This window comes from Hemitrygon akajei, chromosome 5 (genome assembly GCF_048418815.1).
Source record: "Hemitrygon akajei chromosome 5, sHemAka1.3, whole genome shotgun sequence".
Lineage (NCBI taxonomy): Eukaryota > Metazoa > Chordata > Chondrichthyes > Myliobatiformes > Dasyatidae > Hemitrygon > Hemitrygon akajei.
In genome coordinates, this window is record NC_133128.1 from 45,086,379 (window position 1) to 45,108,143 (window position 21,765).

Genomic DNA, 21,765 nt, shown 5'->3' on the forward strand with positions numbered 1-21,765 from the left:
ATTTTTTCAGTCTCTGCAAGTAAAATAACTATATGGAATAAAATTAAAAGTGTGTTTATCGTTGTTTAAGAAAACACTGGTCAAAATATATTTTTGTTGAAATGAAGTTGTTTGAATATAATGGAACTTAAAATAACAAAAAATTGAATACCTTTTGTTAATTAAAATGAAGCAATTTATAAAGAAATATTGGTTTTAATCCTTGGTTTAAAAAACATTTTAAAAATCCCTAAAGGCCCACTTGCAATTTTTCTTTGGCATTTAGAACTCTGCTGACAATAAATATAAACCATGCAGAATATTTACTTTAAGAGTAAATATTTACTTTAAGCAAAAACACAAAATGCTGGCAGAACTCAGTAGGCCAGACAGCATCTATGGGAGGAGGTAGTGACGACGTTTCGGGCCAAAACCCTTCATCAGTAGACCCCCATAGATGCTGTCTGGCCTGCTGAGTTCTGCCAGCATTTTGTGTTTTTATTTATTTCCAGCATCTGCAGATTCACGCGTATTTACTTTAAGCACATGGATTTCACATGGATGAGAGGTGAGGTGTATAAGATGATGAGAGGCATTGTTTGTGGGGATAGTCAGAGGCTTTTTCCCAGGGCTGAAATGGCTAACACGAGAGGGCACAGTTTTAAGGTGCTTGGAAGTAGGTACAGAGGAGATGTCAGGGGTGTTTTTTACACAGAGAGTGGTGAGTGTGTGGAATGGGCTGCCGGTGACGGTGGTGGAGGCGGATACGATAGGATCTTTTAAGATACTCCTGGATAGGTACATGAGCTTAGAAAAATAGAGGGCTATGAGTAACATTAGGTAATTTCGAAGTAAGTACATGTTCAGCGCAGCATTGTGGGCCGAAGGGCCTGTATTGTGCTGTATGTTTTCTATGTTTCTCTGTTTCTAATTTGAAATAGTAGGCTACTGACCAACCCGATTTGTTTATGGTGCACTAGTCAGTGAAGTTCTGGTGGCGACAAGATAAAAAGGGGTAAATTTAAACAAGGTAATGTTGCCTGAAAATTGGCTTTCCATCATCCTTATCACAGTGAGCAGTATGCATAGATTTGTTGGAACATTTTGTTTTGCAAGTTTGTCCATAGAGAGATGGTGATGTATTCACAGAATTGTGCACCAAAGTGGGCCGCGTGCACGTTCCATCAGGCGGTGCATGAAAAGGTGTCTACTGCCGTGTCATTGCCGTTCTGACCTCTGGGAGGACCCTCGGACATTAAGCTATTCCCACCATGGCATCTGGAAAGCAACCGCATGAAAAGAAGTTCTTTTTTTTGTGTGTATGGGAAAACACGAGGTGGGGGACACAGCAATCTGTTTATTAGTGTTTGGATTGTTGGCACATGGCATCACAATGAAAAGGTTTTCTTGCCTGTTATCCAGTCAGGTCGTTAGTACATCAAGGTAGCAGGGAACGTAGATGGAGTCAGCGGAGGGGAGGCTGGGTTGCGTGATGGGCCCAGCTCTATTCACAACTCTCTGCAATTTCTTGTGGCCTTGAGCAGAGCCTGATGCATCCAGCCAGGATGCCTTCGATGGTGCACCTGTAAAATAGTACAAGCCACTGGGAACAAGCTTTCTGAGGAAGTAGTGGCGTTGCTGTTTTTTATTTGGCTGTTAAAATAACCAGGATAAGTTATTGGTTAGTTTACACCTAAGAGCTTGAAGTTTTCAACCATCTTCACCTTAGCACCATTGTAGCGTGTACTGTGTCCTGCTTTCTGAAGTCAATGACCACCTCCTTCTGACATTGAGGGACAGGTTGTTGTTTTGACCCTATGCCATTAAGCAGTTTATTTCCTTCCTGTACACCACCTTGTCATTGTTGAGATCTGGCACACATGACTGTGTCATCTGAAAACTTGTAATACAGGTAGAGCAGAATCTGGTCACACGGTCGTGAGTGTTTGGGGAGTATTGTAAGGAGCTTTGTGGGGCACTGGTGTTGAGGATAATCATGGAGGAGGCATTGTTGCCCATCCTTAATGATTGTGGTCTGTTAGCGAGAAGTATATGTGTTTGGCCCAAGTGCTGAGAGAGAGAGAGATGCTGAAGCCCAACAACAGTTCACTGACTTTTAATAGGAATTGTGCAGAAATAAAGGAAAAGCAATAAATGCTAGGCCAACAGGGCTGTTAAGTGGGACTTTCAAACTAAAAGCTAACGCTGGTGCAGTGGCTCGGCAGTAGTAGCTTAATTACCCCTCCTTAGCCGAGTCAGTCTCAATGGTGGCTTTCTCTCCTGGAACCAGGACTACAGTAATCAGGGAATGCTGATGTTGTTCTGCTTTTGGTCAAGTTTCTATGAGACTGAAAGGAGAGAAAGGGAATTAAGGATCACCACAATGACACACTAATTGGCTGGAACATGCAAACTCACGAGAGTGATTGCCGACACCCTTCTGCAGCCTCCCCGCGAGGTCACACAGAGGCCGTGGCAGCATACATGGTTACGACAGGGCGCCCCTCTGTAGGCGCAACTCCTGAGGTGCCAGAGGCCTGTGCTTGCCAGATGTCCCGAATGAGGGAGTTATCCAGGATGTCATAGACTAGAACCCAAGAACGTTCCTCAGGGCCGAACCCTTCCCAACGTGTGAGACACTGAACCCTGCCCCACACTCAGTGAGATACCAGGAGGTGCCACACAGAATCGACCAGGGACCTATCCACCAAGCGGGGGGTGGGGGGGGAGGGGGGGAGGTGGTCACCATCTTGAGCTGGGAAACATGGAAAACTAGGTGAATCTTCATTGATATTGATGGGCGCAATCTATCTGAGTCCAACTTGATTGCCTGCAACAGTCCTATGTGGAGCCAACTTGTGGCTCTCGACTTTTAAGGGAAGATCCCCAGACTCCAGACAGACTTTCTCCTTTGGCTTGAGAGGTCTCATTTGTTGGCAGAGCATGTTTCTGAGTGTGCAGCGGAGAAACTCTGATCCATCTCCATGTGCGCTTGTAGAGTTGGACCAACTGTTCAGCAGCAGGAACTCCCATGTCAATGGCTTGGTCAGGGAAGAGTGGTGGCTGGAATTACTTTTGGCTTTCAAAAGGGGACATGCCAGTGGAGGACAACTGGAGGTTATTGTGGGCAATCTCTGCCTAAACCAACGTCCAGGACGTGGGGCTGGAAGAGACAAGGCAGCGCAGGGTTGTCTTCAGCTCCTAATTGACTCTCTCAGTTTGGCCATTAGGTTGGAGGTAGAAACCAGGCTGTCTGTGGCTCCTGCAAGAGAACAGAAGGTTTTCCAGAAATGGGACATGATTTGTGGTCCTCGGTCAGACACAATATCCTGAGGGAAGCAGTGCAGCTTGAACATGTGCTGACCCATGAGGGTGGCCGTCTCATGAGCCTGTGGGAGCTTGAGGAAAGCAATGAAGTGGGCAGCCTTGGGGAATCAGTCCAAAACCACCAGAGGAATGGTAGTGTTTCCATCAGACTAGGGCAAATCAATGATGAAATCCACCAGCACCTACACCCTCTCTGAGTTCACCAGTGTCTTTAAGAAAGGAAATCTATATCCCTTTCCGGGTCTGTAATACATGGCACACACTGAGCTGCCTTGTGGTTCAAGGGAGCCACTCAGCACAACCATCTCAGGACAATAAAGAACAGCCAATAAATGCAGGCCATGAAAACAGCCTGTCAGTGAAAATACTAAAGGCTACATTATTCAATTCTTCATCCAGAATCTCCACAATAATGGATCCACGGTTCCAATCTGTTGATACAGCCAATCAACATTTCACTAACACGTATGTGGAGGAATTTAAGGTGGGGGGTTATATGGGAGGCAGGGGTTAAGTGTCGGCACAACATTGTGGGCCGAAGGGCCTGTACTGTGCTGTACTATTCTATGTTCTATGTTCTGACTTGGGTACGATTGACAGTCCCGATGGCTTCCACTGACAGTGCTGAACTGGTTACAGTGGTATTCTAGGCTTTGTCTGCAGGCAGTTCTAAGATGGTGTCCATTGGGAATATAGACTTAGGTGGGCACAGACAGTTGGAACTGGGTCCCATTGACAATCCCAATTTTAGAATCCATAAATCCCAGGAGGACATTCAGCATTCCAGGTCCATGTAGATTCTGTGCTAAGTATTCAGCCAGTCCCATAACTCCATTCTTTGCCCTTAGCCATGGAAGTTCTTTCCTTATATGCCTATTGAATTCCTTACTGAATGCCTTCACTCTTTATTTCCTGAATCTTTACATGAAGTGAGTTCTATTCATAAAGTTCTGCATAAAATTGTTTTTCATTACATATCCATCGTATTTTATGCCCATTACTTTAAAGTTGTGCCTAAAATTATCAATTGATCAGAACAACTGCTCTCTGAAATCTCTCTGTAATCTCTGTGTAATCATTTCTACTAAATCTTTTGGGTAACAATTTTCAGTTTATCATATCTTTCCTGAAGTGTGGTGAACCAGAGTCAGGTTTAATATCACCAGCATATGTTGTGAAATTTGTTGGCTTTGTTGCAGCAGTACAGTGCAATACATAATAGCAGAGAAAGAAACTGTGAATTACAGTGTGTGTGTGTGTATGTATGCGTGTATATATACAGAATATATACTATATATAACATCATAAATAGTTAAGTAGTATAGAAATAGACATTCTAAAAATAGTGAGGTAGTGTTCATGGATTCAATTTCCATTCAGAAATTGGATAGCAGAAGGGAAGAAGCTGTTCCTGAATCGTTGAGTGTGTGCCTTCAGGTTTCTGTACCTCCTTCTTGATGGTAACAGTGATGAGGACAAGGCATGACCTAGGTGATGGGGTCCTTAATGACAGATTTACACTACCTTTCTGAGTGCTCATAGTGCAGCTGACTAAGTTTACAACTCTCTGCAGCTTATTTTGATCCTGTGCAGTTGCACCCCCCACCCATTCCAGATGGTGATGTAGCCGTCAGAATGGTCTCCACAGTCTAGAAATTGTTGAGTGTTTTTGGAGACATAACAAATATCCCCGAATTCTTAATGAAATATAACCGCTGTTGTGCCTTCTTTTCAGCTGCATCATGATGATGGGTCCAGGTTGGACCCTCAGATATCGACAGTCAGGAATTTGAAATTGCTCACTCTTTCCACCTGTGATCCCTCTGTGAGGACTGGTGTGTGTTCCCTCGTCTTACCCTTTCAGAAGTCCACAATCAGTTCTTGGTCTTGCTGACATTGAGTGCAAAGTTGTTGCTACAACATCACACAACTAGCTGATATATCTCACTCTTGTACACGGTCATGGGTGTAGAAATAGTGGAACAATGAGTTCAGCTCACATCCCTGAGGTGCACCAGTGTTAGTTGCCGGTGAGGTGGAGATGTTGTTTCCGATCCGTACAGATTGGGGTCTACCGGTTAGGGAGTCGAGGATCCAGTTACAGAGAGAGGTACAGAGGCCTAGGTACTGGAGCTTTTCGATCGGAACTGTAAGACTGAGTGTGTTAAATGCTAAGCTATAATCAATAAACATCATCTGATTTAGGTATTTGTATTGTCCAGCTGATCGAAGGCCGCAGGAGGAGCCAATGAGATTGTGTTTGCTGAGGTGATAGGCAAATTGCAGTGGGTCCAGGTACTTGCTGAGGCAGGAGTTGATTCTAGCCATAACCCTACCTCTCAAAGCACTTCGTCATTGTAAATGTGAGTGCTCCTGGACAATTGTCATTAAGACAGCTCACCCTGCTCTTCTTGGGTACTGATATAATTGTTGTCCTTTTGAAGCAGTTAGGATCTTCTGACTGTAGCAAGAAGAGATTGAAGATATCTTTGAACGTCCCTGCCCATTGGTTGGCACAGGTTTTCAGAGCCCTTCCAGGTACTCCATCAGGGCCTGTCGCTGTGCAAGAGTTTATCCTCTTGAAAGACAGCCTGATGTCAGCCTCTGAGACAGATATCACAGGGTCACCAGGTGCCGCAGGGATCAGCATAGCTGTGGTTTTATTCTCCCTTTCAAAGCGAGCATAAAAGGTGTTGAGCATCTCAGCCACCTGTGGTGTTAGGTTGCACTTTGTTGGAAGTAATGGCCTGCAAACCCTGCCAGACTTAACATGCATCCAGTTTCGCCTTCAACTTCATTCAGAATTATTCTTTAGCTCTTGAAATAGTCCTCCACAAATCATACCTAGCTTTCTTGTACAGACCTGGGTCTCCTGACTTGAACATCACAGACCTAGCCCTCAGCAGACTACAAACCTCCTGGTTCATCCACAACTTTTGGTTTGGGTATGTACAATATGTTCTCATACACACACTCTCATCCACACTGGTTTTAATGAAGACAGTGACAGCTCTGGTACTCATTCAGACTCAAGGATGAATTCCTGAATACAGTCCAGTCCTTCGATTCAAAGCAGTCCTGTAGGCGCTCCCGCGCCTCCCTTGTCCATATCTTAAGACCATAAGACATAGGAGCAGAATTAGGCCGTAATTGGGCTGTTTCATGCTTGTTGATTACATTGCTGTTTGTCTAGAGCCTGTTTGACACTGGCCTGAGGTGGGATGTACACCACAACCAAGATGATGACTGAAATCTCCTGCAGCAGATAAAATAGATGACACTTGATCGCGAGGTGCTCCAGGTCAAGTGAACAAGACTGGGACAGAACCACCACGTTTGTACACCACAAGGAGTTTATCATGAAGCACACTTCCAGCTTTGAAAAATTCAGCTGTGCTATTTTGATGGTGTATTATGAACCCATCAATCTGAATCACTGCACCTGGAATGGAAGAGGTTAACCAAGATTTAATGGAACAAAAAAAGCAACAGGTCTTAATATCCCTCTGGTACAGCAATCAGAATTAGAATCAGGTTTATTATCACCAGCATGTGACATGAAATTTGTTAACTTAGCAGCAGCAGTTCAATGCAATACATAATCTAGCAGAGAGAAAAAAATAATAAATAATAATAAAAAAATTTAAAATTATAAATAAGTAAATCAATTACGGTGTAAGTATATTGAACAGATTTTAAAAATGTGCAAAAACAGAAATAATGTATATTTTTTAAAAGTGAGGTAGTGTCCAAAGCTTCAATGTCCATTTAGGAATTGGATGGCAGAGGGGAAGAAGCTGTTCCTGAATCGCTGAGTGTGTGCCCTCAGGCTTCTGTACCTCCTGCCTGATGGTAACAGTGAGAAAAGGGCATGCCCTGGGTGCTGGAGGTCATTAATAATGGACGCTGCCTTTCTGAGACACCGCTCCTTGAAGATGTCCTGGGTACTTTGTAGGCTAGTACTCAAGATGGAGCTGACTAGCTTTACAACCTTCTGCAGCTTCGTTTGGTCCTGTGCAGTAGCCCCTCCGTACCAGACAGTGATGCAGCCCATCAGAATGCTCTCCACGGTACATCTATAGAAGTTTTTGAGTGTATTTGTTGACATGCCAAATTTTTTCAAACTCCTAATGAAGTATAGTCACTGTCTTGCCTTCTTTATAACTACATCAATATGTTGAGACCAGGTTAGATTCTCAGAGATCTTGACACCTAGGAACTTGAAACCACTCACTCTCTCCACTTCTGATCCCTCTATGAGGATTTGTATATGTTCCTTCATCTTACCCTCCCTGAAGTCCACAATCAGCTCTTTTGTTTTACTGACATTGAGTGCCAGGTTGTTGCTGTGGCACCACTCCACTAGTTGGCATATCTCACTCCTGTATGCCTTCTCATCACCATCTGTGATTCTACCATCAATGGTTGTATCATCGGCAAATTTATAAATGGTATTTGAGCTACGCCTAGACACACAGTCACGTGTATACAGAGAGCAGAGCAGTGGGCTAAGCACACACCCCTGAGGTGTGCCAGTGTTGACTGTCAGCGAGGAGGATATGTTATCACCAAACCGCACAGACTGTGGTCTTCCGGTAGAAAGTTGAGGACCCAATTGCAGAGGGAGGTACAGAGGCCCAGGTTCTGCAACTTCTCAATCAGGATTGTGGGAATGATGGTATTAAATGCTGAGCTATAGTCGATGAACAGCATCCTGACGTAGGTGTTTGTGTTGTCTAGATGGTCTAAAGCCGTGCGGGGAGCCATTGAGATTGCATCTGCCGTTGACCTAATGTGGTGATGGGCAAATTGCAATGGGTCCAGGTCCTTGCTGAGGCAAGAGTTCAGTCTAGACATGACCAACCTCTCAAAGCATTTCATCAGTTTCGATGTGAGTGATAGTCATTAGGGCAGCCCACATTATTCTTCTTGGGCACTGGTATAATTGTTGCCTTTTTGAAGGAAGTGGGAACGTTTGCTCATAGCAGTGAGAGGTTTTCAGAGCCTTACCAGGTAGGTACTCCATCGGGGCCTTCCACCTTGCGAGGGTTCACTCTCTTTAAAGACAGCTTTATATCGGCCTCTGAGACGGAGATCATGGGGTCATTAGGTGCAGCAGGGATCTTTACAGCTGTAGTTGTGTTCTCCCTTTCAAAGTGGGCATAGAAGGCATTGAGTGAAGCATCACTGCCATACATGCTATTGGGTTTCGCTTTGTAGGAAGTAATCTAGCTTTAAGATTTTCAGTTTTGTTTACCAGAGACTACGTTTGCCAGCAAGATTGTTGGTATTGGGAGTCTCAGATGAACCTTTAAGCCAGGTCGGCACCCCCTCTTCGGCTGGCTTAAATGGGAACTGCCGGAACCAGGGTCCGTTCGAGTTCTGTTGACTTTAAGTAACAAATTTTTAATCTCATTAAAACCATATTACTAACTGTACAGATCTTGAATGTAGTTGTGTTTCTCAGCTGTAGCAGACTGAAACGGGAATATTTAACGGTTTCCATCGTAGCTGCTCACATGTTGCCTTGTTTATAGTGCCTTTAGTTGGGATTGAATCAATGTTTTATAAAGGTTCAACAAAAATTTTTCCCAACAAAAACAAAAACTTTCTGTTTTTGTACATCAATCCTCTATTTATAAATTGTAGAATTCTTTGCTTTACTAAATGTGTTTCAAATATGTTCAGCCATTCTCATAAATTGGTGTGTGTGTATACACCAGGAACTTTTCTTATCACACATATTCTCTCAATTTCTTTCACTTTGTTCTCTCAGTCAGAAAGTAGTTCTGGGTAGCCTCCAAACTGATGGCATGAACGTTGATTTCTCAAACTTCTGGTAATGCTTCCAACCCCCTTCACCATTCCCTATCCCCTTTTCCCACTCTCACCTCATCTCCTTGCCTGCCCATTGCATCCCTCTGGTGCTTCTCCCCCCTTTTCTTTCTTCCATGGTTTTCTGTCCTCTCCAATTAGATACCCCGTTCTCCAGCCCTGTTTCACCAATCAACCTCCCAGCTCTTTACTTCATCCCTTCCCTTCTCAGTTTCACCTTTCACCTTGTGTTTCTTCCTCCCCTCCCCCCACCTTTTAAATCTACTCACCTGTTTTTCTCCAGTTCTGCCGAAGGGTCTCAGCCCGAAATGTCAACTGTACTATTTTCCATAGATGCTGCCTGGCCTGCTGAGTTCCTCCAGCATTCTGTGTGTGTGTGTGTGTCACTTGGATTTCTGACGTTGATTTCTCGGGCTATTGTAATTTGAATTTGACTATTGTCACAAGCACAATTCTACCAACCCAAGTACACTTTGAGTAGCTGTGCCATTTCGTCGTTCAGATGCCACTGTATGTGTATTTGCTGGTGTATTCCACAAACACATCTCTTGTTCTACCTCTGCACTATTTCATATTCTTTCTAGAGAAAAGTGTGGAGATGGAAATGAGAAATGTGTTTGCAGAATGCATGGCTAACTATACATGCAGTGGCATCTCAAATGAAGTTTGTGCAGTTTTCAGCTGGATTTCTCTCCTTATCTAACATTTGTATCATTTATCTTAATCATTCCCTCCCAGTTCTAGCAAATATGCATTCCCTTTCACAAGAGTGAAATAAAACTGGAATTGCTGGAAACACTCAGCAGATCAGACAGCATTAGTGGAAGGAGAAAACCTTTCATCTGATTTGTTTATTAGTTCCAATGCAGGATTTGAGCTGAAATGTAAACTGCTTCTCTTTTATTTCAGATTTCCAGCATTTTCCAGTTTTTATTTAATTTTGATTTTGAGTATAATGCACCCAATATGCCTTGTAGTTGAGAATTCCATGTTTCAGCGGTCCTGAGTAAAGGTCATTTTTGTCTTATAATTAACCAGTAACTTTTGAAGTCAGCATTGCATAAGCTTAGTTTTGTATGGCATTGAATTTAGAAGGTTGAGAGTCAGTCTATTGAAAGTCCAATGTTGAGCCAACGTTTCCAAGAATTTTTTTTTATAGCTGCCCGGACCATCAATTGTTCTGAACAGGAAATTTTTATCTGGCTTGAAAACTGGTTGGGTAAGTCAGAAAATATTGCTTTAGAACAATGTGGTTTTATTAAAGGAAAGCTATTTAAGGGTGAAATCAGGTGCATTCTTTGGAATACAGCAGTTGAAACAGAAATGTACCTCTTCAAATATTGGTATTAATAGATGTTTGTCAGCTAAGGGTTCAAGGGAGCCAGAGCAATGGAGTTGCAATATAAATAAGCTATGACTTTCAAGAGTGGCAAGTAAAGGTCACAGAATTGTATATGCCTGGACCAACGTTTCCAAGAATTTTTTTTACAGCTGCCCGGCCCATCAATTGCTCTGAATAGGAAATTTTTATCTGGCTTGAAAACTGTGCAGTCTTTAAATGTTCTTCTGTACTATGCATACTATGAATATTTAGAATGAAAATTGAAAAATTTCATACTTCCGATTTTATTTATTTATTAAAGGGTAAAATGAGATATAGGGAAACAAAGGACTGAAAGAAGCTGCAGAGGGTTGTGAATTTAATCAGCTCCATCCTAGAGAACTAGTCCACAAAGTACCCAGGACATCTTCAAGGAGTGGTGTCTCAGAGAGGCAGTGGTCATTATTAAGGATCCCCAGCACCCAGGGCATGCTCTTTTCTCACTGTTACCATCAGGTAGGAGATACAGAAGCCTAAAGACACACACTCAGCGATTCAGGAACAGCTTCTTCCCCTCTACCATTCGATTCCTAAATAGACATTGAAGCTTTGAACTCTACTCCACTTTATTAATATACATTATTTCAGTTTTTGCATGATATTAATCTATTCAATATACATAATACTGTAAATTGATTTACTTATTATTATTATTATTTTCTTCATTCTTATGTATTGCATTGAATTCCTGCTACTAAGGTAACAAATTTCATGTCACATGCCGGTGTTAATAAACCTGATTCCGATTCTGATTCTGAAAGTTCATAAACTATTTTGAGTTGTGTGCAATTCCAGCTACACGGCAACAAAGACCATATGTGCAGGAGCATTTCGGTTACTGCGTGGCTGCGCACTGGAACAGTTAGAGGGAACAGTGGCCTCTTCTTACATTTATCTTACTACTTGGCCCTGCATTTGTCGGGGCCGACCATGGACGTTGTGTCCTAGCTGTCGAAGTCCATACACAAGCCAGTACGCAAGACAGGGCAGTACGATATGAAGAGCAAGCTATTGCCCATACAGCGAGTTCCCCCTTTCCAGACAGCTGATGAGTCCAAAAGAATGGCAGAGACTGAAACAGTCTGGAACCACTGTTATCACAGGTGTTGAACTCAACATAGGACTCCAGCTCCAGACTTCTCTGCCGGGTTTACTCATTCCCCATGAGTGGGTATAACCACAAGGTAGTGGAGGTTTGAAATCGGAGTTTTACTTCTCCAAGATAAGTTACCAACCATGGCTGATGAGCCGCATCTGCCCAGAGTGACTGGTTTTAAATCCCTGGTAGCCCATCTTTGCCCTTTCTCCTGTCAGTAGAAACGGTTACGCTGGGCTTAGCAGCTCAGCCACACGTGAAGGCCAGGAGCTGGACTTGGCTGTCAGAGGCCACTTGAGACGCATGCCATTGCGAGAATTTAGTAGGTAATGGGAGCTTATTCCCACTACCCCCAACACCCCCTCCCTGGCTATTACAGCCTTAAAGAACCATTTACAGTATCTTAATGTTCTGCCTTTCAGTGCAGCCAGATGGCCAAGTAAAGGCTAATTACATAGATATTCACTGGCAAGTACAGAGGCACAGTGGACTGTGGTTCAGAATCAGGTTTTTTATCACTGATGGACAGTATGTTGTGAAATTTTTTGCTTGGCAGCAACAGCACAGTCCAAGACATAATTACCATGTTACAGAAGTAAATAAGTAAGTGCAAAAGAGTAATAATGAGGTAGTATTCGTGGGTGCCTGGGCCATTCAGAAATTGGAAATACATGGAGGTTTGTACATCAAGCGATGTCCACCACTGAATGAACCTTTTACATTTGAGGTGAACGGTAGTTCAGTTAGTGGAGCTGCTGTGTCACAACTCCAGCAACCCACTCTCAACCCTCACCTCTGGAGACTGCACGTTCTCTCTGTGGCGATTTGCTTTTCCCCAACATGCTGCATTTTTGTCCCACGTCCCAAATCCATGCAGGTTGGTAACTGTCCTCTGTGAAATGCCCCTCGTGTATTGCATTGTAGAATTTGGGGGAGCTGAGGGAAAATGTACTGCTTTCACATTCCCACCACTCCATCCAGTTTCCCTCTCCCTTTGTTCTTCTGTTCTTCCATTTCCTTCCCTTCCCCAATTACCTGGATTCATCACCCATCCTCATCTGGTTCCATCTGCTATTACCCACGTGCCTACACTCAGTGGCCACTCTCTCAGGTACCTGCTGTAGCCCAACTACTTCAAGGATCCATGTGATATGTATTGAAAGAATGGATCTGACAGGGTCAGACTGAACATGATGATACGCTGATCATGAAACAAGCAAAGATCCCGACAAACTGGAGAGTGAAAATAATTGTTTCATTCACAAAATAATTAAAAATATGATATCAAACCATCCCGCTGCCCATTATATTTACAAATATATTTCAAACAGCGGGCAGCTGTTTGAAATCGATGGCAGATATGAAGCCAGTCGCAGCATTGGAACTGGTTAATAGGTGCAGTCGGGGGCGGTCATTCAACTCCGACAGTAAGTGGGGGGGGTCTCAGTTCCAATATGTCAGACTGTACACCAATCTGTGAGCTTCACACCAGCTGTATATGTAACATAAATGGATTTTGAGTTTAGACCTGGATTCTATTCCCATGGTATCTCATTACATAGATGTAAAAATTACAAAATTCAAAGTCCGGAACACTTCTGGCCCCAAGAATTTGGGATAAGGGATGCCCAAGCTGTACTACCATCCTTCATGTCTGACTATATACTCTCTCCAAAAATATTTGGAGCAAACCAATACAATTAATATGGTAAGAATGAACAATGGAGTAGTAGGGCACTATACCAAACAGAAATGAATTGCTGTATAGCCTTTGGGAGGAAACAGGTAGAACATTGGTGGTTCTGTAAAATGGTTACATCACAGAGTCATGGAGAAGTACAGAACAGAAACAGGCCCTTTAGCCCATCCAGTCCATGCCAAAACCATTTAAACTGCCCAGTCCCATTGACCTGCACCAGGACCATAGAACTCCACACCCCTACCATCCACGTACCTATCCAAACTTCTTTTAAATATTGAAATCAAGCTCGCATGCACCACTTAAGCTGCCAGCTTATTTCACACTCTCACCACCCTCTGAGTAAAGAAATTTCCCCTCAGGTTCCCCTTAAACTTCTCACCTTCCACACTTAAACCCATAACCTCTGGTCGTAGCCCCACCCAGACTCAGTGGGGAAAGTCTGCTTGTATTTATCCTATCTATATCCCTCATAATTTTCTATGCCTTAATGAAATCTCCTCTCCATCTTCTACATTCTAAAGAAAACAGTCCTAAACTATTCAGATTTAGGTCCTCCTGACCCAGCAACATCCTTGTAAACTTTCTCTATACTCTTTCAACCTTGGTTTACATCTTTCCTGTATGTAGTTGACCAAAACAGCATACAATACTCCAAATTAGTCCTCATCGACATATTATACAATTTCAATATAACATCCTATCTTCTGTATTCAGTACTGATTTATGGCCAATATGAAGAAGGCTGTCTTCACAACCCTATCTACCTATGATTCCACTTTCAACAAATTATGGACCTGTATTCCCAGATCCCTTTATTCTACCACACTCCTCAGTCTCCTCCCATTTACCCTGGTTGGTCTTGTCAAAATGCAACATCTCGCTCTTGTCTGCATTAAATTCCATCTGCCATTTTTCAGCCCATTTTTCCAGCTGATGCAGATCCCTCTGCAAGCCATGATATCCTTCCAGACTGTCCACTACATCTCCAATCTTGATTTTATCCACAAACTTGCTGATCCAATTAACCAGATTATCATCCAGATTATTGATATAGGTGACAAACTACAAAGGAACCCAGCACTGATCCATGTGGCACATCACTAGTATGAGAGGCAACCCTCTACTACCACTCTCTAGCTTCTCCCACAGAACCAATGTCCAATCCAATTTACTACCCCATCTCCAATGCCGAGCAACTGAACGTTATTGACCAGCCTCCCATGTGGGACCCTGTCAAATGCCTTGCTAAAGATGATGTAAGTAACATCCATTACCTTGCCTTCATCCACTTTCCTGGTAACTTCCTCAAAGACTCTGTAAGATTGGTTATACGTGACCTACCATGCACAAGCCCATGCAGACTACCCTTAATCAGTCCATCAGTACTGTATATACTTATACAGTATATCCAGTCCCTTAGAGTACTTTCCAACAACTTTCCCACAACAGATGGCAGTCTCACTGGCTAATGAATTCCTGGTTAAAGTTTAGCGCCCTTTTTAAACAGTGGAACAACATTGGCTATCCTCCAATCCTCTGGTACCTCCCCTGTCACTAAGGATGATTTAAATATTTCTGTTAGGGCCCAGTCATTTTTGCAATTGCCCACCCTGGAGTCTGAAGGAATACCTTGTCAGGCCCTGATTTGCCACAGGGTAGCAAACACCTCCTCCTCTGTAGTCAGTACAAGGTCCATGAAGTTGATGCCCATCTGCCTCACTGCTATAGACTGTATCCATATCCTGAGTAAATACAGATATGAAGAATTCATTTAAGGTATCTCCAATCTGTTTTGACTCCATACATGAATTTCCATTCTGGTCTTCCAGAGGACCAATTTTGTCTCTTGCAATCATTTCGCTCTTAACATATCTGTTAGAGGAACTTCATGCCTTCTTTTAGCCTTTCTGACTTCTTTCTTTACATGTTCGCTTGCAATTCTTGTACTCCATAGTCAGCTCCTTTGATCCCACCCAACTATACTAGCTGTGCATCTCCTTTTTTCTCTTACCAGGACCTCAATATATAACCATATAACAATTACAGCACAGAAACAGGCCATCTCGGCCCTTCTAGTCCGTGCCGAACGCTTACTCTCACCTAGACCCACCGACCTGCACTCAGCCCATAACACTCCATTCCTTTCCTGTCCATATACCTATCCAATTTTACTTTAAATGACAATACCGAACCTGCCTCTACCATTTCTACTGGAAGCTCGTTCCACACAGCTACCACTCTCTGAGTAAAGAAATTCCCCCTCATGTTACCCTTAAACTTTTGCCCCCTAACTCTCAACTCATGTCCTCTTGTTTGAATCTCCCCTACTCTCAATGGAAAAAGCCTATCCATGTTAACTCTATCTATCCCCCTCATAATTTTAAATACCTCTATCGTCCCCCCTCAACCTTCTATGCTCCAAAGAATAAAGATCTAACTTGTTAAACCTTTCCCTGTAGCTTAGGTGCTGAAACCCAGGTAACATTCTAGTAAATCTTCTCTGTACTCTCTCCATTTTGTTGATATCTTTCCTATAATTCGGTGACCAGACCTGTACACAATACTCCAAATTCGGCCTTACCAATGCCTTGTACAATTTTAACATTACATCCCAACTCCTGTACTCAATGCTCTGATTTATAAAGGCCAGCATACCAAAGGTTTCTTCACCACCCTATCCACATGAGATTCCATCTTCAGGGAACTTTGCACCATTATTCTCTTAATATATCTCTTAAAATCCAAGGTTCCCTATACTTGTTATCTTTATTTTTTTTTTCTGACAGGCACATACAAGCTTTGTACTCTCAAAATTTCATTTTTGAAGGCCTCCCACTTACCAAGAACACCTTTGCCAGAAAACATCCTGTCCTGTTCACAAAGAAAACTTTCTTTGTGACCCTACCTAACTGAGATGCCACTTTCAAGGAATTACGGATCTGTATTCCCAGATCCCTCTACTCTACCACACTCCTCAGTGTCCTACTGCTCACCGCGTAAGATGTGCCCTGGTTTGTCCTCCCAAAGCGCAACATCTCACACTTGTCTGTATTAAATTCCATCTGCCCTTTTCCAGCCCTATTTTCCAGCTGTTTCAGATGCCACTACAAGTTTTGATAGTCTTCCTCGTTATCCACTACACCTTTAATTTTGGTGTCATCCATAAACTTCCCAATCCAGTTTACCATGTTATCATCCAGATCATTGATATAGATGAGAAACAACAATGGACCCATCACCGATCCCTGCGGCACACCACCTGTCACAGCCTCCAGTTAGAGGGGTGACCATCTACGACCATTCCCTGGCTTCTTCTGCCAAGCCAATGTCTAATCCAATTTACCACCTCATCTTGAATGCCAAGTGACTGAACCTTCTTGACCAGCCTCCCATGTGGGACCTTGCTAAAGTCCAGGTAGACAGTATTCACTGCCTTGTCTTCAATAACTTTCCCGGTAACTTCCTCGAAAAACTCTGTAGGATTGGCTAGGCACAGCATACACCACACACAAAGTCAAGCTGACCATCCCTAATCAGTCCCTTTCTGTCCAAATACATATATATCTAGTCCCTTAGAATACCTTCCAATAACTTCCCCACAACTGATGTCAGACACTGGCCTATAATTTCCTGATGTTCTTAGGGCCTTTCTTAAACAACAGAACAACATTTCCTATCTTCCAAACCTCAGGCACCTCATCTGTGGCTAAGAATGTTTTAAATATCTCTGCTAGAGCCTCTGCAATTTATGCACTAGCCTTCCACAGGGTCCAAGGGAACACCTCATAAGGCCCTGGGGATTTATTTCCTTAATTTTCCTCAAGACAGCAAATACCTCCTCCTCTGTAATCTGTATAGGGTCCATAACCCTGCTGTTGTTTTACCTCACGTCTATAGACTCTGTGACCAACCCTCGAGTAAATGCAGATGCAAAATATCCAGTTAAGGTCTCCCAATCTCTTTTGATTCCATTTATAGATTACCACTCTGATCTTCCAGAGGACCGATTTTTGTCCCTTGCTATTCTTTGTTCTTCATTTATCTGTAGAAGCCCTTAGGATTTTCCTTCACCTTGTCTGCGAGAGCAACCTTGTGCCTTCTTTTAGCCCTCTTGATTTCCTTTGTAAGTATTCCCTTGCATTTCTTATACTCAAGTACCTCATTTGTTCCTGTCTGCCTATACCTGCTGTGCATCTCCTTTTCCTTAACAGGGCCTCAATAGCTGTTGAAAACCAAGGTTCCCTAAACCTGTTATCCTTGTCTTTTAACCTGCTCTCTGAAACACAAACTCAATAGCATTAAGTCAGCCAGATAGACAACACACCATGGCAGGACTCAGCATGTTCCTCACATTCCAGGCAGTATCAGAGGGAAGCAACACAGATCTCAACACTTCATTTTATTACAGTTAATTTTAGTTGGAAATCATTAATTGAGAAAATGTTCAGTGTCTAGTTGTATTCAGGAGTGTTTATTTCTTCAGTTTTACTCTTTGTTGTTCTAAAGCCACTACAGTGAAGTTACAGAGGGCGCGGTTTCTGTTACTAGACAGGCTTTAGGACCTCAGGGACTCCTGTTTCCATTTCCTGATTTACAGGAAGAGTTTCAGATGACAAGCAGATTCATGCTCAGTGAACCTGTGATGACTACCCTGTTAAGTCCTGCAACGGAGATCTAACAGGTGAGCAGAGATGGAGTTTGCTACCTTTGAACCTGATCTGGGCTAAGGTGCTGGTGTGAGACAAATTTAATTTTCAGCAAATATCAGAATCAGACTCAGAATCAGAATCAGACTTTAATCACCAAGTACCTATGCACATACAAGGAATTTACTTCCGGCAGATGTTGTCTCTCTGCTCATAACAATAATAATAATAGATATAAATGAAAATATAAATTATACATACAGGTAGTGCAATCCAAGTAATAGTTTTTTATTGAATTAAGCATGGATACTTCTGTATCAGTAGTAAGCTATGAATCTAGTTGTAAGAGCACAATAAATGCTTTATTACTTGCAGTTTAATATGTAACATAAAAGTAATGAACAGTCCTGGAATCTGGAGTTGCATAGTTTTCTCCTGGATGTTGTTACTGTAGGAGGATTTCAATGTCATCTACGGAATTCTGATCGTTAAAATCCTGCTCAGCTTAACATAGATAAAAATAGAATTGGAACGTTTAGAAAATGTATGAGATGTTAACGACCTACCTTTCTCATGCAATGCTGAGTCCCTCTCAAGTTAGCACTAACGTTCTAGTGAGCCGAGTAACTAATGAACATAGAGGGCTGTGGTTGAGTTAGAAGGTAAGGAAGCAAGCGATGGAGTTAGGCAGCACCAAACTGTGTCAGGAAGAGCATACCAACAAAAGTGACCACAGATAGGGATAAGAGAAAAAGTAACAAGACAAATAGGCGAGGGTGTCTGAAAATGCTACCAAGACAAATATAAACATAAAAGTGTTAAGTATTTTTAAATAAATTAGATGAATACACAGCGCAAATAAATGTAAACAAATATAATCGCCGTTATAGTGGCTGCAGAGTAACTGTTGTTAATAGCAAAAGAAGAAAAACAGGCAATATCGATTAAGAAAATTAAGTCCAGATTGTGCAAGAAGCACCAATGGATAGAAAGTAAGGTGGGAGTTATCTCCAGCCCCTCTCCCCACCAGACAGTAATGGTGATATAGGAAAGCAGAAATGCATATCACAAGACTTCTTTCATATTCATAAATGACCTTAATCTATATGTACATGAGTGAAACCAAATTAACAGTGATTTTGTGGAGGATTAATTTTGGAGAGTATTTGTGAGGCTTGTTTTAGTTCAGTACACTGAGGTGCCAACTAGGCAACAGGTGATCTTAAGGTTGTTACTGCATAATAAGAAAAGGTTAATTAATCTTGTGGAATGAGGTCCTTCGGGAAAGATCTACACTTATTTTCCAGCTGCCATTCAAAATGGTGGAAATACCCAGTAGACATTATCTGCCAAGAAAGAAACAGAAACAAAAGCTTTATTTCAGATTTCTGGCATTAGTAAAAAAAAATTCTGCAGGTAATATTTACTCATTACATTGTTTTTCTTTTTAAACTTCATCTAACATTCTTGCCAACTTGTGGACAGTTCCTAAATGCTGTTCATTGTAAAGCTGCACTTTTTTGCCATTCTTTTCATAGGCCTTAATAACGCTGGTTACCGCTGTGCATTTGAAAATGTGCTGAAGTGTCTCTGCACAGGACAGAAAATGACACTGTTTGAAGTAAGGGCAACACACACAAAATGCTGGAGAAACTCAGCAGGCCAGGCAGCATCTACGGAAAAAAGTACAGTTGGTATTTCAGGCCAAGACCCTTCATCAGGATCCAAAAAGTCTCAGTTGAGTTCCTCTAGCATTTTGTGAGTTACTTTGTTTCCAACATCTGTAGATTTTCTCTTGTTTGGAGTAAGGGTTTTGACCAAGAAGTAAAAACTTATTTCATGGGTAACTCTTTCTGCCTGTGAGTTGAGGTGACATACTTTCTCATTAATCGTTAATGTCTTCTGTAATAGTAGTAGAATTTGAGGTTTGTGTTAAAATATTTCTGCAACCACTATTGTTTCAGGACCTCTGTGTGTGACCCAGAGATGCCTTTGGTATGTCTGTCTGACTTTGAGATGTATGCAAAAGAACATTTACCCAAAGCCATCTGGGAGTTCTATGCTGCTGGAGCAGACGAGTGCTGCACCAGAGATGACAATCTGATGGCTTTTAAAAGGTTTGTATTTTTTCAAAAGCTTACAAGAGCCAAATGCCTGAATTGTGGAATAAGGCAGTATTGAACAATTATAGCAAAAGTAATTTACATCTGCTTTTCCACTTGGTTATGTGATAGCATGGAATTAGTGAATGACTATTTCTGAGCTTTCATCCACCAAAGAAATAATTAACTGTAGAATTTTAGGACTTGCTGTAGTTCAAGTTAACACTGCATTCTTTAGATCGGAAACATTGTGTGTTGGAGAAGATTCCACAATGTCAGTTTTGTTGGATCCAGTGGATGCTAGTATCCAGACAGAAGCCATTTCCAATGGAATTGCACACAACAGCAAAAATCCATTTGAGAGGGAGGGCTTCTCCTCATACTGCCACTGTCTCAGCTCAATATCTGAAGAATTCCTAGGTTACTTCACAAGCACCTTCCCTTCCATTCACATTCAACTAACTTAAAAGTGGCCAAGAATTCTAATCAAGGTCCAACATTTTAAAATGCAACAGGCTTAATTGAGCCCATGGATCTCTGAAAATCATTTCTGCTGCAATTCTCTCCAATAATTTTCATATTGATTTTAACAGGAGGATTGCATGAGAAATAGGCTTTTGATCTTCCATCAGAGACATGACATTTGCTACTCAAAATCTTGAAGATTTCTGTTTAAGCAAAGACTTAATTTTGATCTATGTACCTTTTTTATGATACAATTCTATCATTTCTATGGCTTTAATATAAGTTGATACCATATGTGGAGTTATTACTCCTTATTTGGTGTAAAAATGTTACAGAAACTCAACGAACAAAATATAATTGTTTTCATATTCACCGGAATCTTGTTACCCTTTTCCAAAGGCCACTTTTACTGTATTAGCAATGTTAAATCCATGTAAGGATACCATGGTGGACCATTTAAAAGACAGAAACAGCCCCATGTTGTTGTTAAATATTATTAGTGAAATTGCAAGTGAAAGTAATCTTTTCATCCTGACATGACATTGATCCTGCCAATGCCTGCTCACTCTTATTTCATTATTCCATTCATGACTTCTTTTCCTCATTGTGCACATTCATTCATTTGAAACACTCTTCTGTTAATCTGCCTATATTCTCCTAATATTTCCCAAGTTCTTCCTTAATAGCCCAATTCCTAACAAAAACCTGTCTTTGCTCTATTAAAATATGGGGCTTTACACGCTGTAACTGTGAAAGAATTGAGTAATATGTAAAGCATTCCAAGAGCAGCAGTATAAATCTCTCCCAGCCCACGATTCAACCATGATATGTTGGTAATTCATGAAAAGCCAGGTGAGCTGTTGTGGTCATTTGGTCCTGGAATACAGGCAGTCCCTGGGTTACATATGAGTTCCATTCCTGAGTCCGTCTTTAAGTCGGATTTGTACGTAAGTCGGAACAAATACATCCAGTATTATTTAGCGTCAGTTAGTCAAACGTTTGTCTTAGTATATAGTATATATTTTACCTTTTGATGCAAATAAAACACTTAAGAAACGTATGTATTCCAATAATTAAACCACTGTGTTGCTTAGTAATAATTGTAGCTTTCATCAGGGCAGGGCCTTTCACATGCTCCATTATTCTCACTTTATCTGTTATCCTTTAAAATTGTTCCAGTCGTTGACTGACTGTAGCCTAACGCTTTTCCAATGACCAATGGCGTTTCACCT

At 41.9% G+C, this 21,765-nt stretch overlaps 1 protein-coding gene across 7 annotated transcripts in view; it reads left to right on the forward strand.

Moving 5' to 3' along the window:
• hao2 (hydroxyacid oxidase 2 (long chain)) overlaps positions 1–21,765 on the forward strand; it is a 94,068-nt gene that overhangs the window by 56,799 nt on the left and 15,504 nt on the right. For 3 of the 7 annotated variants that reach the window (XR_012098903.1, XM_073045402.1, XM_073045404.1), the window contains one exon: positions 19,931–20,083. The exons of 2 other annotated variants lie outside the window; for them this stretch is intronic. Coding sequence is in view for 4 of the 5 variants with exons in the window: in XM_073045402.1 (XP_072901503.1) it covers positions 19,953–20,083 (131 nt within the window). In the remaining variant the exon portion in view is untranslated. Of the gene's footprint in view, positions 1–10,247; positions 10,361–17,917; positions 18,002–19,930; positions 20,084–21,765 lie in introns of those variants that run through there. 2 more of the 7 variants (XM_073045401.1, XM_073045400.1) reach the window with 2 other exon arrangements.